A 21,217-nucleotide genomic window follows, 5' to 3' on the forward strand; every position below is an offset into this window, starting at 1 on the left:
TTTTTAGTGATTTTCGAGAACTCAGCTTTACGAAACTTTTAAAGTATAATTAAAAAATTAAGTTTCAATTAATTATTTTTACATTTCGCGCATTTAGCCGACATAAATTATACATTACATAAATTATATATTGGATTTTATATTTCGCGCACTATTGTAGACTTAACGCATGCTCCGTATCGTTTCGTTTCATCGATATGACAGATTTCCTAACCCTAAAATACTTTAGCATTTAATTATTAGTTTCAGAGTGACGAGCGGCGATTTTCGTCTTTCAAATAATTATTACAATACAACGAGATGTCAAAGCATAAGTGTACTTTCGCCAAAATGTAAGATGAGGACCCTAAACTTAGCACGCGCGAACGACTCTTATGTAAGGTTTGTTTTTTTTATTGCCACTAAACTTGGCCGCACTGCGCTAGAACTTCCCTTCTTGCTTTCGCCAAATTTCAAATATATATATCTGTTTCACTTTACAGAGAGTGTTCAGCGAAAAAAGCAGACCTCCAGTGAATGGCGAGAAAGTGGCAGTTCTTCTCGGAATCTTACAGCACACATATGTTTCACGAAACGGAGCAGGGAATGTCGAAATGTGTGCTAATTGCATTATGACTTATTGACTTATCCGTAAAGAGATTAAAGATGAGATAAAATAATGATTTGCCGATAAGCGGGATGTAAGTTAAAACTTATTACTGTGTACCTCAATATTGAAACTTATATACATATGTGTAGCAACGATTAAAAGGCAAGAAAAAACGAAAAAAATGACGCTACTGCAACAATTTGCGGATTTGTTGAGCCTGATAACAATAGGCATGTGCTTCGTATTGAAAATTCCGCAGATATTGAAATTGATCTCTGTAAAATCAGCTGATGAGATGTCGACGCTAGGATTATTTTTAGAATTGACAAGGTGACTTTACAAGACCATATCTTACGAGCCTTTACAATTATTTCTTTCATAAATAACTTATTGATGTCTGTTCTTCAGTTACACTGTGATGACTAGTTACAATTATACGAATGGATACTCGTTGCTGTCCTACTTGGAATATCCGATAATATTAGCGCAGGAGTACATACTGATATTCTTTGTGCTAAAATATTTGAACAGGATCAATATGTGGTCCTTCTTAGGTGCCATAGTATACTTTACGCTGAGCAGTTGCTTATTGTTGGGAATTGTTCCCAAAATTGTACTTACACTCTTAGCGGTAGGTACAACTAGTGTAGTATTACAAATAATTCTTCTGTTGTGTTTTGATACATCTTTTACGCTTGGGTTTTCAGCCAATGTGTACACCGATCTCAGCTTCCAGTAAAGTCGTTCAGTTGCTGGCTATACTTCGAGCTAAAAACGCAGAGTCGGTATCGCCTCTCACCTGGTTTATATCCGCCTTCACTAATCTGAGTAAGTTTCCTGTTTCGCACACATAAAATGATTTCTGGTAACGAGTCAAACATTTCAATTATGTTTCAGCGAGGGTATTCACGATATGGATGGACTCTGCCGATATATTGCTGCTGGGGAACTTTATCATCTCGGTCCTGCTGAGTTCCAGCATCATGTTCTCCGCTCTTTATTACAGAAGCCACCCGTTAAAGCAGGATTAAATAAAAAACAGGGAAATTATACATCTAGTCGCAAGCGTATGCTATGAAATAGATAACTGTGCCATATTTGTGTGACATATTTTTGTTGAGAGCGTAATCATGAAAGGTATACCATATTTTATTTCTGCTAATAAAATATTTTAATTTAAATATTTTGCTAATAAAATTACTTGTCCTATATTGATTTATTTCCCTCACGTTTACATACCTTAAAAGCAAAAGAATTAAAAATAGATAATTGTATTTGAGATCGAGTATATTCACAATTAAATATCAATGAAAGTTTATATGTATATTTTATTCGAATAAGACGTTGGAGAGTTCCATATTTGTCAGAGCTGTCTTGAGCTGTAAGATAATGCAGCGTCAAAGAAACTATAAACAAAATCTCATTCCCGTGCATATGAAAGATGCCATGTGGTTTCGGTCCTTCTAAATCAGTGATCTTCAAAGTTATGTTTTGTCATATAATCATTACTTTCGTAAGAAAAAATGATAACAATAAGATCTCGTTATAAAGAAATAATCGATATGTTCTTAGAAAATTTTTAATTGGAATATGCATAAACAATATACAAATATATCCGTACTTTGCGATATCTATGAGATATATGTCGTAAAAATATCAGGGAAAGGGCGATAAAATTTAGAATTTTTTTCTACTTCTATTTTTTTAAATCTTTGTTACGAGCATAATTTGATAGACTCGCGTAAAAATCTCCAGATGAAGACGGAACGTAAGCGACTCAGGATGCCTGTACTCGGGTCCACGCGGGATTCAAACTCCGACTTGAAGATCACTGATCTGTTTCACCCCCACCGAGTTCTTCTCATCTGGCAAGTCGACGGCACTGGATGAACTCTAGTCTGGTCTGGACAGTCGGCACCGAGAAAGCGTCCAGGCATCATCATCTCTCTCACGGAAAAAAGAGGGAGAGAGAGAGAGAGGGAGGAAGGGAGCGAGACGAAGAAGAGAGAAGACGAAAGTGAAGAAAAAAAAAGAGTGAAGCAGTTCCGCGAAAGAACTTGAGAAGGTGTCGGATTTTCTGCTACTGGCAGGATGCGATTACCGGCAACCTTCGCCGGTCTTCTGCTGATCGTCCGGCTGTCCAGGTGCGAGATCCTGACGCCGCCGTACTTCAATTTGGCCGAAGGCAAGGAGATCGTGGCCTCGGCTACGTGCGGCGTCGACACTACCGGCCCCGAGCTTTACTGCAAACTCGTCGGCGCGAACGCCGATCAGGATGAAGATATCAACTTGATTCAAGGCCAGGTAAATACCAGCGATAAATATACTGTAAAAAGGTGCTTGATATGTTTGTAACACAGTGTGTAATATCTATTAGACGCGTATGTAATTCGAATTTACCAAACTTTCTTTCAAAACTCAATTAATCAAACTTAAATTAATAGTTAGGAAAACTTTTTTAACCCTTGGCTGAAACTACAAAATATTGAAAACTTATAAATGAATTTTTTATACATAGATGCAAAAAAAATTACATTTTCTGACGATTTAAATTTATTCAAATTTATATTTAGACAATAATCTGTTGATTGAATATCATATGAACAGAATGAAAATCGATTTAATGAATACTCGTGCATGCCGAGGGAATTGTGATATTTTCGTCTTCAGTATTTGCACCGAATTTTATCTACTATGATTAGGTCCTATGAGTCCAAAAGTTTATCAGCTTCAAGGCATCAACTCTTACTCAACTACTTCCTTTTCTTATCCTCTTTTACATGGTCTTTCTATTTATATCAATAGCTATTCGCATCGTCGAAATGTAATATTTTATAAACATTTATAAATACATATCACTTCGCACTTTTTCTGTCTCTCTCTTTATCTGGGAATTACGATAAATAATCGGAAGAAATGAATGAGACCACTGATGGAAGATTATAGCTTTCATCAATCGAACGGCGAACATACAAAGAAATTTATTGAATAAATTTAATGTTTATTTAATATTATTAAATTAATATTTTTATTTTTTTTATTATTATATAAAGCTTGTTGATTGTATTAATAAATGTATGATATGCCTTTACGCAATTGTATTTGTGATATTCTATACTTGTAAAATTTAAAAACTTTTGCTAAATTTTTTAATTAAGATTTTATTTCCACTAAAATAATAATTAATAAATTTATAAACAATAAAACTGGAATTTTTATGTACCTATATTATTATGTATTTGTATAAGTAATACAATTTTAATTTTCCGTGATTGCCATTCTTAGCTGCTCCGAAAATTAAATTTCTTTGTGATATATTAACGCGTAAGCGTTTTGTCGGCGAATCAGGACAAAAGATGCCTACAAAGCTCTTTCGTTCGAAAGATCGAGCTAAAAACCAGTTCGCAGGGTCTATGATTGTGTTCGAAGAATGCGATAGAAGATCGTAGGATCGCGTTTCCCTGCGAACGCATCATTCTTCGTTATCGAAAATAGAAACCGCGCGCACATATATGTAATATGGAGATGTATAATGTATTTACTATAAGTACAAAAATAATGCACACTTAATTTCCAAATTTAATTTTCCTGCGATATTATTTAGTATAGGCGTAAAGTTTAAAAATTTCAATTTGCATTATAATTATCAAAACTGAGTGTCTATGCATTTTGTATTTTAATTGTGTCGTAATGCTGATCCAGCATCCATCTAGATCATTGAGAACACGAGGCATCAGCTTACGACATTGTACCTATCTATGTGGGTAAAAGGAGACGAAACCGAAAAGAACCAGAAGCGAGAAGCCTGATAAAACGGAAGATAAGGATGACCTCTCGATAACACTCGATCGTTCACCCGTCCGAAATTAAGAAGCTTTCTATGTCATACACAGATTCCCAGAAAAAGAAATCTTCATCTACATATCTATCTCCCGATTATCTAAATTCGTTCCTTTATATTAAGATTCGTTATTAGAAGATTTCTCTTAAAATTTTAATATAATATAGCAAGCAGAGGATGCGTGTGACGATAAGAAATAAATAAAAATTATAATATAATCTAAAAGGCTCACAAAATTAAAAATTAAAATTAAGGAATAAAGAGCATCGAGCCGTGACAAGATTTAAGTGTCAATATATTAAAAGTATAATACAAATTACAGACGTTTCAGTTCCATAAAACATTGAACCATCTTCAGTGTCTATTTTAACGCAACTGGTTGACAAAACTTGCTACATTAACGCTATCGTAATACAAATTATAAATTTGTTCTTACAAAAATTCTCGTTTACTTTAGCTCACATCTAAAATAAATATTTGTACATTAGATTCTATTATTTATAATTAATTTTTTTCTCTTCTCGATATAATGATAGATTTTGTTTTTTCCACAGGTATGCGATTATTGCGATCCTGATAATCCGGAAAAAAAGCATCCACCCGAATATGCGGTCGACGGTATGGAAACTTGGTGGCAATCACCACCTTTATCCAGAGGGATGAAATATAATGAGGTCAATCTGACGATCAACCTGGAACAGGTAAGTTATTATATATAACATAAAACACAGAGATTAGTATAATGAGATGATCATGCTTTCGAAGCATGTTTAAAAGGATCTGATTCAGAAGCGGCAGGAAATAATGATGCGCGATTCTTTTATCGGCGATGTAAACGTTCTATCGCGCAAGTAGTAGGCGTTTTCCTGCAAGTGGGAAGATTTATCTGCGGTTTGCTTCCGGAGAATAATGAAAGACGAGGATCATCAGCAATATTTATTGTTTCCACTGTTGAAAATTGTCATTATTTTCTGCAAATTTTCTGCGAATACTTTTAGTTTCTATTAAATTAATATGTAATTAATCTGATGATACGTTTCATGGTATAAATAATATAAACTCTCGATATTTATTTATTTATCCAAATATTAGTGCAAATAGAGAGAGAAAGACGTAGCTGATGGCTGTATATCCAAACGTATCTTATTTCTTAATACGATTAGCTGTTATCAGAACTGCAGTCTATCTTCGCGACTGTAGCGTACGCAAAAGCTGTTACTCTTTCGCTAATTATCTTCTTAGAGAGGCTCATTTACACCGTTGTTTGACCGTTCCTATCTCCGTCTCCGTCTCCGTCTCACTCTCTCTCTCTCTCTCTCTCTCTCTCTCTCTCTCTCTCTCTCTCTCTCTCTCTCTCTCTCTCTCTCTCTCTCTCTCTCTCTCTCTCTCTCTCTCTCTCCTCTCTGCTCTCTCTCTCTCTCTCTCTCTCTCTCTCTCTCTCTCTCTCTCTCTCTCTCTCTCTCTCTCTCTCTCTCTCTCTCTCTCTCTCTCTCTCTCTCTCTCTCTCTCTCTCTCTCTCTCTCTCTCTCTCTCTCTCTCTCTCTCTCTCTCTCTCTCTCCCTCTCTCTCTCTCTCTCTCTCTCTCTCCCCTCCCTCCCTCCCTCTCCCATCTTCTCTTTCTTTAATAATTTATTTGCATGGGTAATTTTTCAAATGCTTTATCTCTTTTTTTTCCTCTCATTAGCTTAGACACATCCTTTATTCTTTAGATTTATTATACTCTCCAATTTCTTAAATCTATTGTCCCAGAAAAGAATAAACCTCTCTTTTTATCTCTCTATCTCGCTATCTCACTTTTTCTCTCAGCTAGCCCATATACTTGAGATTTTGATGGTCTTTCTTAGAGCACCGAAACCATGTATGGCACACATCTGGCATTCAGTCCTCGGTTTTTACCCTTGGTTCACATTACTTTGTTTGAAATAACAGGAACGCACTCGTACGAAATTAAATCACTGAAAGCTATAAATTTTAACAGGCAAAGCCTGTTGAATGATAAATTTTTCCGTAAAATAATATAATAATTATTGTGGCAAGAAGGTTTTGGGAAAAGCAAAGAGAAAAATAGACATAAATAATGCTTATCCCAATGCTTATAAGAAGAGAATAAAGATCAAAGAAATAGAACGAAAAATTTTGATAAAAACAAACGGGGTTTTTTTTTAGGAATTTCATGTGGCTTACGTTTACGTGCGAATGGGAAATTCGCCTCGGCCAGGACTCTGGATCCTGGAGAAGTCGAAGGATTACGGCAAAACCTGGTCACCCTGGCAATATTTCTCGGATTCTGCCAGCGATTGTCTAACTTACTTCGGGGTGGACAGCCACAAGCCGATTATTCGAGACGACAGCGTGATCTGCACGACCGAATATTCAAAGGTCGTCCCACTCGAGGGCGGCGAGATCCCGATCTCAATCTTGAATAACCGACCCTCGGCGAAGCACTATTTCAATTCGACTTTGTTGCAAGAATGGACGCGGGCGACGAACGTTCGTTTCCGTTTTCTCCGGACGAAGAACTTACTGGGGCACCTGATGTCCGTCGTTCGTCAAGATCCTACCGTCACCAGGAGAGTAAGTGACGTTGAAACGTTGCTCTCGATTTCTCGGCGATATTTGACTCTCTGTAATAAGTAATTTATATCCATGCTTGTCGTTGAAACAAATTTTTACTTAGCGGTGCAAAAGAAACTTCGGTAAGCATCTTAGAATCCGTTTTGTAAACGATATTCCCCCGTTATCCGATATTTTTATAATTTTTTTTTTTTATAATTTGGCTGCTAAAGAAGTTTTTGTTTGTATTGCAGTACTTTTACTCGATCAAAGATATTAGCATCGGCGGTCGTTGCATGTGCAACGGTCACGCGGACATCTGCGACATTCAGGACCCCAACATGCCGAAGAAATTGGTCTGCCGGTGCCAGCACAACACCTGCGGACCTCAGTGCGCAACATGTTGCAAGGGTTTCGAACAGAAAAAATGGAGACAGTCCACGGCGTCGAAGAAATTCATATGCGAACGTAAAAACAATTTACTTTCTCAGTGTATTAAAGAGAAAAATTTGCTAGCAGTAAATTCTATTAGTCATTACACGAATAACAAACAGATCTGCTAAGAATACTAATTTTATTTGCTGAAAATTATTTTCTTGAATCAGCAAATTACTTAGAATAACATAAATTAATTTGTATATCTTAATTAAAACAGTGATGATTTTATGGGTACAAGGTGGATTTGCCAGAGATACACTGTCTCTTTAGCAGCGAATTAATATTTACAGCCTGCAACTGCTTCGGACATTCGGACGAGTGCATTTACAGTGCGGACACTGATGAGAAGCACTTATCACTGGACATCCACGGTAATTACGAGGGCGGTGGTATTTGTCAGAATTGTAGACACAACACTGAAGGCATCAATTGTAACCGTTGCAAGCCCAAGTTCTACAGGCCTCGGGATAAGCCACTCAACGCAACCGACGTATGTCAACGTAAGTTCATTTAAGATATAAACTCGGTATTTTTTAAGTCGTTATAAATTTCACAAGTTGGACTTTTTATATATTTAATTAGCCTGCAACTGCGATTACTTTTACTCGACCGGAAACTGCGCCGATTCCACTGGAAAATGCGAGTGCCGAAAGGAGTTCACACCGCCGAACTGTGATACTTGCAATTACGGATTCTTTGGCTATCCTAATTGTTTGCCCTGCGAATGTGATTTGCGCGGCACGGACGGTTATCATTGCGAAGCAACCGAGGGTTATTGCCCCTGTAAGATAAACTACGCCGGCCACTATTGCAATCTCTGCGCGGAGGGATATTACAATTTCCCCGACTGCTTACGTGAGTGAATCTCTTGAAAGTTATTTCAAGGTCTTTAGGACAAAGTTATTTGGAAAGTAACGTCGGTTATTATGCGATTTCAGCTTGCAGTTGCAATCCTCTGGGCGCCCTAAACGATGTCTGCGACGTGGTGTCCGGTAACTGCACGTGCAAAAACAATTACGGAGGCAGAACGTGTAACATTTGCGAGGACGGGTACTTCAACTATCCTCTTTGCACATGTACGTCACGATTTATTTTCAACATATATTTAAAAACCGCTAATATAGCAGAATATTGAATTTATATGTTGACAATAATATAAAGATTTGGCACTCGGTAAATTGCTGACGATCATTTTTTTCTTGTAATTATCTTCTCTCTTATCATTCTTTATTTTATAGCAATTTCATTTTTCTTTTGATAAGAAAATATTTTTAGATATATAATAATTTTTTGCATAAAGATGATTATAAAATTTAAAATTGTTTGAATGCAATACGATAGGATAGGATCTGTAAATTCCGTTTCTACATTTATGACATCAATCTTAGACATGGTTTCTTTATGAAATTTGCAGATTGCAATTGTGATGCTCGCGGAACAGAACCCGGTATTTGCGACAAGTCGGATGGCGTTTGTTTGTGCAAAGAAGGATACGGCGGCGTTAGATGCGACCAGTGTATCCCGGGATATTACGGCTATCCCAACTGTGTACCGTGCAACTGTAGCTCCGTCGGCTCATCCAGCATCAGTTGCGATTCCGCGGGCAAGTGCTCGTGCCTCGCCAATTTCGCCGGAAAAACTTGCAGTCAATGCAGTCCAGGATACTACAAATACCCGGAATGCATTGGTATGTAATACTACTAGCGAAATTCTCGTTATACGATGTCTCTGACAAATCTTCGTACAATATATTTTATTACCTTTAAATATTCTAATATAATCTGGACACATTTTAGTTTATCTTATTAAAATTAAATTAATCAGTTAAGTATTTTGTCAGTTAAATATTTTTTAATATTTCGACCTTAGCATGCAATTGCGATAGTCATGGCTCCATCGGCGTATCCTGCGACGGCGAAGGTAAATGTCAATGCCGCGAGAACTTCGACGGTGTTCGATGCGAGCAATGCAAAGAGGGCTACTACAACTTTCCTACCTGCGAGGGTTGCAACTGTGATCCGGCTGGCATAGTTGCGACATTCCAAGGTTGTGGCTCCTTGCCGCCTGGCGAACTCTGTCAGTGCAAGGACCGAGTCGAGGGAAGGATATGCAACCAGTGCAAGCCACTTTATTGGAATCTGCAGCCTTACAATCCGGATGGTTGCGAAGGTTCGGATGTGATATAAGTTCAAAATATATGATTATATATAACACGTGATTTTTTACAAAGCATATTTGCATTTAAGAATGTCAGTGTAACATTCCTGGAGTCATCGGCAGCATTGGCGAGTGTGACACTAAAACTGGACAGTGTATCTGCAAACCCAGCGTAACTGACAGAGGATGCAGCCGATGCATTGACGGAACGTACAATCTTCAGGAAAACAATCTCTTCGGTTGTTCTGGTAAGTCAATCGATTCCTCCGTTTCATAATATTTAATCTTTAACGTGACGCATTTTTTCATTAAGATTGCGCTTGCGACGTTGGCGGTTCCGTGAATCCGGTATGCGACAAGCAAACTGGCCAGTGTCCTTGCCAACCACGGGTGACCGGTCTTACGTGTAAGGAGCCTTTGAAAGCGCATTACTTCCCAACTCTTCATCAATATCAATACGAGGCCGAGGTTGGCAAAACTCCCAGCGGTAGCGGCGTCCGTTACGGTTTCGCGGAAGATATCTTTCCGGGCTTTAGTTGGAAAGGGTACGCTGAGTTTACTACTCAGCAAGACGAAATTGTACTGGGCGTAAACATCGGCAAGTCTTCGCTCTATCGGATGGTCTTGCGTTACGTGAATCCCAGTAGTGAGCCGATTCTCGGCACTATCACTATCACACCTGACAGTCCATCTGAGGTAGAGCAACAGTTTAAAGTCAACTTTAAGCCAACCAGTCGACCGTCCTTTGTAACGGTTGCCGGAGCACACGGTAACCATCCATCACCCATGGTGATGAACCCCGGACATTGGTCCATCAAGATTGCCACGAAGAAGAGTATGTTCCTTGATTACTTCGTTCTATTACCATCGGAATACTATGAGGGCGGCATATTGACGCAGGACGTAAACGTACCCTGCGAAGTCGGTTACAAGAGACTCTGCAGGCACTACGGATATCCGAACTTAACACGATTTGACTTAGTCTACGGCGCCGGCGGCTTTCTCAGCGAGAACAATGTACGGATTCCGTTGACTGAGTATTTCACCGATCGCGAGACTTTACAAGAGATCGGCGAGGATGAGGTGCCGCTCATCAACAAGCAGCAAGAACAAATCCATTTTGAATTGAGAATCGGCAAACCTGGTCCTCACGTTCTCGTGGTGACTTATGTCACTCCGCGGGATGAGCGAGACACGTCGGTGCTGCTAATCGAGGCGAATACCGTCGGCAAGGGCAAAGTCACTCTGAATCCCTGTAGATATACCAGCACATGTCGACAGGTTGTCACCGATACCTACGGCAAGGTGGCCGTCATGAATTTCCCATCAAACTACGTTAGTTTGGTGCTGACTGGTGAACCGACCTCAAACGTCGCGATCGACTCTATAGTGGCAATTCCCTATCATCAGTGGTCGCTGGACTACGTGAAGCCTAAATCTATCTGCGTGAGGAAAAACGGCAAATGCGTACAAGGATTGTTTCCCGGTGCCGCCGACGCCAAGAAGATCGAGTTCGAGGCTTCTAATGGCATTCCCGAATCTGAAAATCCTCCCGGCATTTACGATAACGCCACCAAATTGATCTACCTAGGTGATGGCGACATGGTGGATATTCACGCAAAGGTGTCCCAACCGGGAGATTACGTCTTCGTGATACAGTATTATCAACCGGATCACCCTCAATTCGAGCTGGACGTGCTGGTGCAAAACGGCAAGTTTTACGAGGCGAAGGTGCCGGTTTCCCACTGTCCCAGTAACAGCGGCTGTCGTAGCGTCGTACGTCAAATCAACGACAACGATACCAGGTTTCAGCTGATTGAAAATTTCGTGCTGACGCTGAAAGAGCCCGGCCGCGGTATCTGGTTAGATTACGTCCTGGTGATCCCGGCGGATCAGTACAACGAGAAGATCCTCGATAAATTACAGTTCGACCAGACGAAAGAGTTCATTAAGCGTTGCGGCAGCAATCATTTCCAGATCAACGTCACCGAGGACGGCTTTTGTCGTGACTCCAGCTTTTCTCTAACGGCTAATTATAACAACGGTGCGCTGCCTTGCAATTGCGACAGCGTGGGTTCCACCAGCTTCGAATGCGACAAATTCGGCGGCCAATGTCCCTGTCGACCGAACATCATCGGCAGACGATGCGAGAGCTGCAAATCTGGCTTCTACGGCTTTCCCAGATGCAGACCGTGCAATTGTCCCGCTCTCTGCGAACGCGATACCGGCAGATGTATCTGTCCGCCCCGAGTGACCGGTCAACGATGCGACCAGTGCGAGCCTGGCACCTACGGATTCCACCCGATCGTCGGCTGCGAGGAGTGCAACTGTTCACTCTTGGGCGTCCTGGACGGTGATCTGCAGTGCGACGACATTGGCTGCCGTTGCAAGGAGAACGTGAAGGGTCGTCACTGTGACACCTGTCAAGCTGGTTATTCGCAGTTCCCGCATTGCGAGCGTTGTGATTGCGATTCACGCGGCACCACCAACGATATCTGCGACCAATATACGGCTGAGTGCTTCTGCAAGGCGAATGTGCAAGGTCTGGCATGCGACGTATGCCGCGAGGGCACCTTCGACATCCAGGCTGAGAATGCGGATGGTTGTACCAAATGCTTCTGCTTTGGCAAGACCACCAGGTACGCTCTCTCATTATTTACCATCATCGCGTTACATCGTGTTAATATAGATCTACTATCGTTGATCTACTATCATTAACAGGGATTAATTGCTATCAACGTACAAATTTTTAAAAAATAATGTAACACTCATTGACCAGGTGTGCCTCCGCGAATCTCTACTGGACCCATGTTATGAATATGGCCGGTTGGGGATATGTCACGCCTGTTGATAAGACCGGCAACTTTACCAATGTGTCAACCTACGCTTCAGACAATGAAACTACATTCACGATCTCGCTCGACACTGACGACACTATCGAGAACGTCGTCTACTTTTTGGCGCCCGATGCCTATCTCAATAAGAAGTTGACTTCTTACGGTGGCTACTTCAATTATACCGTCTTCTATACCACGGGACCGTTCGGCAAGGCTGTTAGCGCCGCCGACGTTGTCCTTCAAGGCGCCAACACTACGTTGTTTTATTATTCCGACGAGCAGCCACCATCCTCTGTGAACTTTAGGGCGTCCGTCCGTCTCGTCGAGGCTAACTTTGTAACTAGCAACAGGCTCAGCGCGACCAGAGAACAAATTATGGTTATTCTCGAAGATCTACGTGCAATATACGTGCGTGCTACGTATTGGAATCCTAGCATCCAGGCTATGTACGTATCTTTGGCGGTTCTATTCCGAGGAATTGTTATCATTACCTTACAATAAATATCTTTTCAGATTATCATATGTGACTTTGGACGTCACAACGGAACAATACTCAGCTCAATACAGTGCCCGGGCTAGCAGTGTGGAACAGTGTCAGTGTCCACCCAATTATCAAGGACTATCATGCGAGGAATGCGCACCGGGATATTACAGGATTAAATCGGGACCATACGGAGGATACTGCGCACCTTGTCAATGCAACGGTCATGCGAGTACATGCGATGTAAACACCGGGATCTGTCAGGTGAATTGGAGAGATTTTTTCCAGTATAAAATTTTCCATCAAACAGTTTTTTTTTAATATGTAACTATTCCGATTCTCTTCGCAGAACTGCAAGAACGGCACCGTTGGCGACCACTGCGAGTACTGCGAGCAAGGCTACTACGGTAATGCCACTGTGGGCACACCAACGGATTGTCTAATTTGTGCATGCCCGTTGCCGGTCGCCTCCAACAACTTTGCCACCGGCTGCGAGGTGAACGAGGAGGGCAATAAGATCAGCTGCGACTGCCTGCCCGGATATTACGGCGCTCGTTGCGAAGTCTGCGCCGCCGGTTACTATGGCAGTCCCGAGGTGTACGGCGATTACTGCAAGCTGTGCGAGTGCTCCGGCAATATCGACACCAATCAGATTGGCTCGTGCGACAGCATCACCGGCCAGTGTTTGCAATGTTTGAACAATACCTACGGTGAAGCGTGCAATCTGTGCGCCCCCGGTTACTTTGGCGACGCCGTCGACCGGAAAGACTGTCGTAGCTGCGTATGCGACGACTGCGGGATGGAACACTGCGACAGCTACAACGGTCAATGTTTCTGCCAAGAAAATGTGATCGGCGAGCGATGCGATCGCTGCGCGCCCGATCATTATGGTTTCGGCACTTGCAACGGTTGCAGGCCGTGCGACTGCGACCTGGCCTCGGAGAGCAGCCAGTGCGACGGAGAGACGGGACAATGCAAGTGTATGCCAGGTGTCACCGGTCGCAGATGCGACCAGTGCATTCAGGGATATTGGGATTACGGACCGGGCGGATGCACATGTAAGACTATCTTTCTTAGAATCATTTATTTGAATCATTATTCGCTTTTATAAATGAGTAAAGTCAGTCTACGAATCGCGAATCGTAGAACAAAAATTGATTTTATTATGAACAAGACCGATCAGTACCTCTCTTAAATCAATCAATAATTCTTACGTTGAACAGTCATTATGTAAAACCTACTCGGATTAAAGATTAGCTATATTATTAGAATAATTGTATGATGAAAGTTAAACATATAATTACCCATCTCTTTTAGCGTGCGAATGTCACACTGGTTACTCCGTCGGCGTGTCTTGCAACACGACCACTGGTCAGTGCACCTGTTTACCTGGTGTGATTGGCGAAAAATGCGACCACTGTCCGTACCGGCACGTGCTCATCCCGGCGCAAGGCTGCTTCTCCTGCGGTTCTTGCACGGGGAATCTTTTGGATGTTACAGATGAACTAGAGGATTTGTTAGAGCCTGTCTCACGCAAGTATAGTGTAAATAAAAGACAATTTTGTGGATATATATGTATATACACGTCATTTAAAAAACCAATATAACTTAATGTAATCTTAATACACACTTTCAGACGGTCGCGGAAGGTTATTTTACGCATCAACGACTTAAGTTTATCAACGACACGGTCAACGAGCTCTATCCCGAAGTTAGATTACTGGATCCAAGTCGGGTGAATCTGCTGCCATTGCAGAAGAAGCTGGAGCGGTTGGAACACGAGGTGTACAATCAGAAACGAAACATTGATTTCACTGCCGAGGACAGCGTCAAGTGGAAGGACGCCGCGGAGAACACGTTGCAGGACATGAATACTCTGGAGGAAGACGTGGTGCGCAAGATTGACCTAGTGAATCAGATTGTATCGGAAGTGCAATCGCTGGCGCTGAATATTGAACTGGGAACAGGCGCCAAGGTCGATAACGCCTTGAACGAGGCAAAGGGGATTCTGAAGAGAATCAAGGACGTCTCCTTCGTTAAATTTCGGGATAACGCTCTAGACCAAGCGAACCAAGCTAATATCCTGATTTCCGAGATGCAAGATTATAACTTTCCGGCTAGCAACCTAAGTTCCGCCGCTGCCGATTTCAGTAACAAGATCAAAAACGCCAGCGCCAAGATGGATGATCTGCTAGACATCGTGCAGGTAGCTCAAGAAATTGCCAGCACGGTGGATAAGCTGAATCGAGAAAATAGAATCGCTGCGCAGACTGGCAATCTGGACATTGTGAAAAACTCTACCGCCGAAGCGAGAGAGGACTTGGAAGCCGGAGAGCAGCTCAAGAATAACGCTAGCGATTTCCTTAATCATGCAAGAACCAATATCGATCTTCTACGTGAGTGATCTTTCGATGTTTTGACACTTTAATTAAAAAATTGTAAAAATAATGATAAAAATAATCGCAAAAGTAATAGATTTTCTTTCCTTTAGAAACTAACACTGTTAGCGATGCGGCTGATCGACTGAACAATACTATTGCTGTGAATGACGAAATGCTGATCGACCTGGCTGAGCCAATCCAGAAAGCCCATACTCACGCGGCATACCTATACAATCGTTCGCTGGAATTGGATAGTCTATTAACCGACACTCGCAATACTAATGCGGTGAGAGCCGTTTCAGCTTACAGAGATATTGAAACCGCACTTCAAACTGCAAAAGATGCTGCAGATCATGCTGTAATCGCTGCTGAGAACGCAACAGCGCTGGTAAAGAACTGGATATTATAATCTTGATTCATATCTATTTACTTGAATTGAGTTTTTTATTTTTTTTATCAATGTCAGACTGATGGAATTGAGCAAAGGGTGTTGGACTCTCGAAACGAGTGCTCCAAATTGTTAGCCTCCGCGATCGCTTTAATGAAAACGACAGGTCAGCCCGAGAACGATTTGCGAGACGCAAGGAACCACGCGACTCTGATCGACAATCAAAATAAACGTAACAAGGAACTTCTCGACACCATTGACAAGTACAGCTTGCTTTCTATATTTTAATCATCAAGTCATTTTATTTCCTACAATTAAATATAAAAATAATTATACGATCAAATTTACTTTTTAAAGGCAACAGACATGTTAAGGCACGTTACCTTTAATACTAAAGCACATATCCGTTTTTAATAAGTAAAAATTGCAGGACGCTTGGCAACATTCCTTCGCAATCATCTTCAGTCGCACATGACGCCATGAATCAAGCGGTGAATGTCGAGCGTAACATCAAAGTCGCCATCGACGATTTGAACGGTATTGTCAATCAGATCCCGGAAGACCTGCGGGAGACAAAGCAACTCTCGAAGAATACGTCAGAGTCAATCCGCGACATCTCGCAGGCAAACAAACAGCTGGATATTGTAGACAAAGTGATGCCAAACATCACCAATCTGCTAAACAGTCTGAATAACAATCAGAAATCGATCGACGCAACTGGGAACGATCTACAGAGCAAAATCGAGGCCCTGAGGAACAAAATCGCGAATGCCCGGGAATTGGCCAATCGATTCAAGACCGGCTTGACCTTCTACAGGAACACTACTTTGGAGCTGAAGAATCCAGAGAGCCTGCCGCTGTTAGCTACATCCACAAAAATATCCCTGTATTTCAGGACCAACAAGACCAACGGCTTTCTGTTCTACCTCGGCAATGAGGAGAAGACAAAGCTACCACGCTCTAAGACGGTGAGTCCAATAAAATCTAATGTAGTAATTTTGAAAGAGAGTTAATTTGGACCAAAGAAATATGAAGAAAATTTTCCTAACGATAATTTTATATTTCATAGCACGACTTCATGGCGTTATTGATTGAGAGCGGATATCCCGTGCTTATAGTCGATCTGGGATCTGGACCGGAGAGGATAATTCACAACAAATTCGTATCGGATAATGTGTGGCGGCAGATAATTATCGACAGGTTGACATTAACACGTGTGACATTATTTAGCCAAAAATAATTTTGTATCGATATTCCTCGAACTTTTTCTTGTAGGACTGGCAAGAATGTCAAATTAATCGTTCGCGAGGATATTGGCGAGGGCAAGGATGCATTGTACGAGAAGGAAAAGGTCTTGCCAGGCTCTTATTATATTTTCAACGTGGATCAGGAGCATTCGAAACTCTTCGTCGGTGGTTATCCATCATCCTTCCGCATTCAGGACGCTGTGACCGCGTCCTCTTTCGAGGGCGAGATGGAGGAATTGATGATAGGCGATATTCCGGTGTCTTTCTGGAACTTCGTCGACGGCGAGAACAACCAGAAGAGCGCGCTCGAACGCGACAAGCTCATTAATTTCGCGCCGAGCAGAGGATACCGTTTCGATCGACACGGCTATGCAATTCTCAGCAAGAGGGGCTCGCAGATTACGCCAGACACCAGAAAGTTCATCATCAAACTATCTTTCAAGACTTTCGCGGAGGATGGGTTGATTTATTTAATGGGCAAGGGCAGACAGTTCTTGTCTCTGGAAATGAGAAACGGCCAGTTGTTGTATCAGTACGATCTTGGCGAGGGTACGATTGATTTGAGTTCTTCGGATAAGTACAATGACGGCAACTGGCACACTCTGGAGGCTATCAGACAGGATACGTTGGGCGCGCTCAAGGTTGATGATCACACAGTCGCGTCAAGTCAAGAAAGAGGAACCACCAAGCCTCTGGCCTCATCAGATCATATTTATTTCGGTGGATATCCGCCTAACGCGAAGCATCCCTACGAGTCGGTTACTAGCAATGGCTTTGAAGGCTGCATCGACGATGTCGTCATCCTTGACACTTCGGTCGATCTCACGCGCAACGTACAGGCGTTTGGAGTCATGCCTGGTTGTCCAGTCAGGGTAATTAGCGAAATTTTAATTGTTCGCAGATCATAAATGCAAAAAAATTTCCTGCTTGAAAACTCCAACTTTTCAGATTATGCAACTTCCCGTCTTATCGCTAACTCTTGGAATTATTTCTTTCAGTTTGCCAGTCTTGTCTCGTTCGAGAAAAACACACCAGGCTATGTGAAATGGCGCAATTTGGCGTCCGACGGTCTACAAGTGAATCTCAAGTTCAAGACATTGGCCAGCGACGGTCTGATTTTCTACGCGACCAACAACGATCACCAGAGCGCGGCTACTAGTTATCTATCGTTGGTGGACGGCCAGTTAGTATTCAACAGCCAGGGTGAAGAGCTTAGGACCAACCCGTCGGATGTTAAGCTGAACGATAACGAATGGCACGTAGTGACCGCAACTCATGACCAGTCGGCTCTTAGCCTCGACATTGATGACACGAAGAGCTACAGAACTGATTCGGCACCGCCACCGTTACACTTCCTCTACGGCAACTTGTACATCGGTGGACTGCCGTCAGGCTTCGATTCGGTTGGCAAAACCGTGCCCTTCGTCGGTTGTATTGGCGACGCAACCCTCAACAGCGAGATCATTATCAATTTCGCCAACACGACGGAGAGACCACATGCGTTCCTAGGAAAGTGCAAGGGCGGTGATCAGACGCGTATGTTGGGATATTAACTAATGGGCTGGATTCAGGGAGCGCGCTATTAGCGCTATTTGCTTTTATTCTATCCTTGTTTTACACCTGATGAGCGATAAAGATAGAATGATGCAATAGCGCTAATAGCGCGTTCCTCGAACGCAGCCTAGAATTCTCGTCGAACTATTTCAGTTGTGTTTAATCGCTTATATATCCTTTTTTTTTTTTAGTTTTACCACCAATTGTCGAACCTGAATTTTTGCCACCGTTACTACCGTCGGAAGGGCCGGAGGATACAGTAGAGTCGTCGACTCAAATCAGTAAGCGAAGCAAAATCGTTACAATAATAGAGTGAAATTTATATATATAAATCGTATTACACCACAAGCAATGATGGGTAAATAGGACAGAAACAAATAATTTTCTTTTAGATATAATAGACGTCGACATAGACAAGGAGGATGACAAAGAGGAAGAACCAGAGCTAGAAGGACGAATTAATTTAGACAAATCTGATTTCACGCCGACTATGCCTACTACGCCAACCGATGAGCCTCAAACTGTCGACCAGTGTCGTTTGCCGTACTACCCGGCAACCGATCCTGATCTTGAGAATGCTTGGCGATTTGGTATTTTGCACATTTTTAAATAAGTGGAAAAAATAGTCAGATGAAAATATTACATTTGATCCGACACTAATTTATGTCGATAAAATTTCTCAATGTTCTCGATGATTTTTTTTTAAGGTACTGCGAGGAACAGTAGATTAGAATATAGGACACTAAAGGGAAGATACAAAGACGATTACGATTTCCAGATTGATATAAAAACAATGGCGGACGATGGAATTATATTCTATACTTCCGACCTCAATAAGCAAGATTTAATCGCCGTATACATGCTTGGTGGAAAGGTAAGGAAAGGACTTTCAGTCACATGAGGAAAAGTTGTCTTAACAAACCATCCTGATCTTGGGAAAATTATCCTTCAAGATTCACTACAAATTCGACTGCGGCAGCGGACCGGCATTGCTAGTGAGTGAAAAGATGATCAACAACAACCAATGGCATATCGTGCTCTTCAAGAGACAAGGTAACTACGGCCAGCTGATTGTGGACGAGGAGGAACCGGTGGGTGGGTACTCATTAGGACACACTACCACTATCAATGTCAATCCGCCGTTCTTCGTGGGTGGCGTCTTGCCGGAAATATCCAACATCGCAAACACGAATATTGTGAGATTGCCTGATTTTTAATCTCATGCTTAGAATTACGAAGATATGACAAATTTTTTGTTTTGTTTTAGGGTCTCAATAAAACGTTCAGCGGCTGCCTAGGAAATTTCATGATGAATGGACAACTCGTCGGAGAGCCGTCGGAAAAGATAGGCGTAATACCCTGCTCGAAGAGAGTCGAGCCCGGTCTCTTCTTCTTCCCAGGAAACGGCAGTAATTTATTCAAAGCAGGTGAGACAATTAATACAAATGTATGTTAAATAAAAAAAATGTTTCGATATTGTTTCCGAGTCGGCAATAGCAATTAGCTAAATGAAGATTGTTAACTAAAGGAAGTATCTTATTAATTTTCAGTCGATCGATTTAACGTAGACCGCACGGTCGACATTCAAATGGATATAAAACCGCGATCGACATCTGGACATTTGCTGTCGGTGCACGGTAAAAGGGATTATCTTGTGCTAGAGATGATTAACGGTACCGTCAAGTTCCTCATAAAGACGCAGAGAGGCTCGATTGAGACTGCGTTCGAGCCGACGAAACCAAACTCCCTGTGCGACGGCAACTGGCACAATATTCGAGGTAAATAGCATCATACCGAGCCGACTTAATGTTACAGAGTACTCTTGGAACCGTGATTTTAATTTCAACGATATATGTTAAAATTAATTTGGATTTAATTTATCTATGACTAAGGCACTAATGGTTAGCAGTCGATGTTACTTAAATCGCGTTCTGCTATTACACTTTCCTCTTTTTTTCAAACAGCTGTCAAACAGAAAAATGCGGTACTGTTGTCGGTCGATCATAAACCGGCACCGCCCGGAATCGGCGGCAAAAACGTGGCTAGAGTCTTGTCAAAACATCCGATATTCATCGGTGGCCATCCGATGCTTGGAAGAAAATTACGAGGTAGTACGTCGCAGGCTCAATACGTCGGCTGTATCAACAATATTATGATTAACATGAAGACCGTCAGCATCAGGCCTGAACGAGCCTACGGACAAGTTATCACCGGTGTGTGCCCGACAATTTAAAATAATGAAAAAATTGTCATAGGCCATGCAAATTTATAGCTTTATCCAAAATCCTGATCTGGCCATCTTCTCCTCTTCGAAATATTTTATTAATCTTTGAACGCGGTTAATCAAAAACAAAAAATCAATAACAGAAGTAATAAGTCCAAAACTTGAACTTTGTAGTTCCATTAATCTTTCCTTGTAAAAGATATTTTCTCGACCAAGAACCATGAAAAATTATTCGTACAGGATAAGGAAGCTCAAGTGTAACCAAAGATATGATTTAATAAAGGATGTAAGTTATAAAATAATGTGTAGGAACGCAGGAAGTTGGTTTTAATACAATGATGCAAATCATTAAAAAAGGAAATAAGATTTTCTGTAAAAGTCATAAGCGTTTTTTATTTTGTGAATATATAGATATATATTTGTAATATTTGTGCGTTATCGCATTCGGCACATCTTGTAAATAAATCCAAATTCTTATATAATAAGTTCTCAAAAGTTCGTTCTCATGGATTTTTATCTTTTTTTTT

General features: G+C 41.5%; 2 protein-coding genes across 3 annotated transcripts; both read left to right on the forward strand.

The window, feature by feature from the left end:
- Positions 1 to 212: 212 nt before the first annotated feature.
- LOC139780285 (solute carrier family 66 member 3) lies at positions 213 to 1,770 on the forward strand. 2 transcript variants are annotated; one of them, XM_071718876.1, is made up of 6 exons: positions 213 to 376; positions 483 to 680; positions 739 to 919; positions 998 to 1,220; positions 1,297 to 1,417; positions 1,487 to 1,770. In XM_071718876.1, the coding sequence occupies exons 3-6, from the start codon at positions 771 to 773 to the stop codon at positions 1,618 to 1,620; spliced, it is 627 nt and encodes a 208-aa protein (XP_071574977.1). In that variant the 5' UTR covers positions 213 to 376; positions 483 to 680; positions 739 to 770; the 3' UTR covers positions 1,621 to 1,770. The 2 variants fall into 2 exon arrangements, with proteins under 2 accessions (XP_071574977.1, XP_071574975.1); XM_071718874.1 differs by having other exon boundaries at positions 213 to 381; positions 483 to 919.
- Positions 1,771 to 2,485: 715 nt separating this feature from the next.
- Positions 2,486 to 21,175, forward strand: Lana (laminin subunit alpha). The gene is made up of 29 exons (XM_071718887.1): positions 2,486 to 2,893; positions 4,985 to 5,131; positions 6,597 to 7,004; positions 7,238 to 7,451; positions 7,712 to 7,921; positions 8,004 to 8,276; positions 8,360 to 8,497; positions 8,836 to 9,108; positions 9,291 to 9,590; positions 9,668 to 9,826; positions 9,892 to 12,217; positions 12,358 to 12,861; positions 12,929 to 13,160; positions 13,246 to 13,954; positions 14,214 to 14,440; positions 14,533 to 15,292; positions 15,388 to 15,665; positions 15,744 to 15,928; positions 16,096 to 16,633; positions 16,735 to 16,865; positions 16,941 to 17,784; positions 17,911 to 18,448; positions 18,658 to 18,747; positions 18,859 to 19,056; positions 19,174 to 19,340; positions 19,420 to 19,662; positions 19,734 to 19,893; positions 20,017 to 20,244; positions 20,431 to 21,175. The coding sequence occupies exons 1-29, from the start codon at positions 2,681 to 2,683 to the stop codon at positions 20,697 to 20,699; spliced, it is 10,962 nt and encodes a 3,653-aa protein (XP_071574988.1). The 5' UTR covers positions 2,486 to 2,680; the 3' UTR covers positions 20,700 to 21,175.
- Positions 21,176 to 21,217: the final 42 nt, after the last annotated feature.

This window comes from Temnothorax nylanderi, unplaced genomic scaffold, assembly GCF_030848795.1.
Source record: "Temnothorax nylanderi isolate EJ_2023f unplaced genomic scaffold, tnyl_v1.0 TNYL_tig0270_pilon, whole genome shotgun sequence".
Classification (NCBI taxonomy): Eukaryota; Metazoa; Arthropoda; class Insecta; order Hymenoptera; family Formicidae; genus Temnothorax; species Temnothorax nylanderi.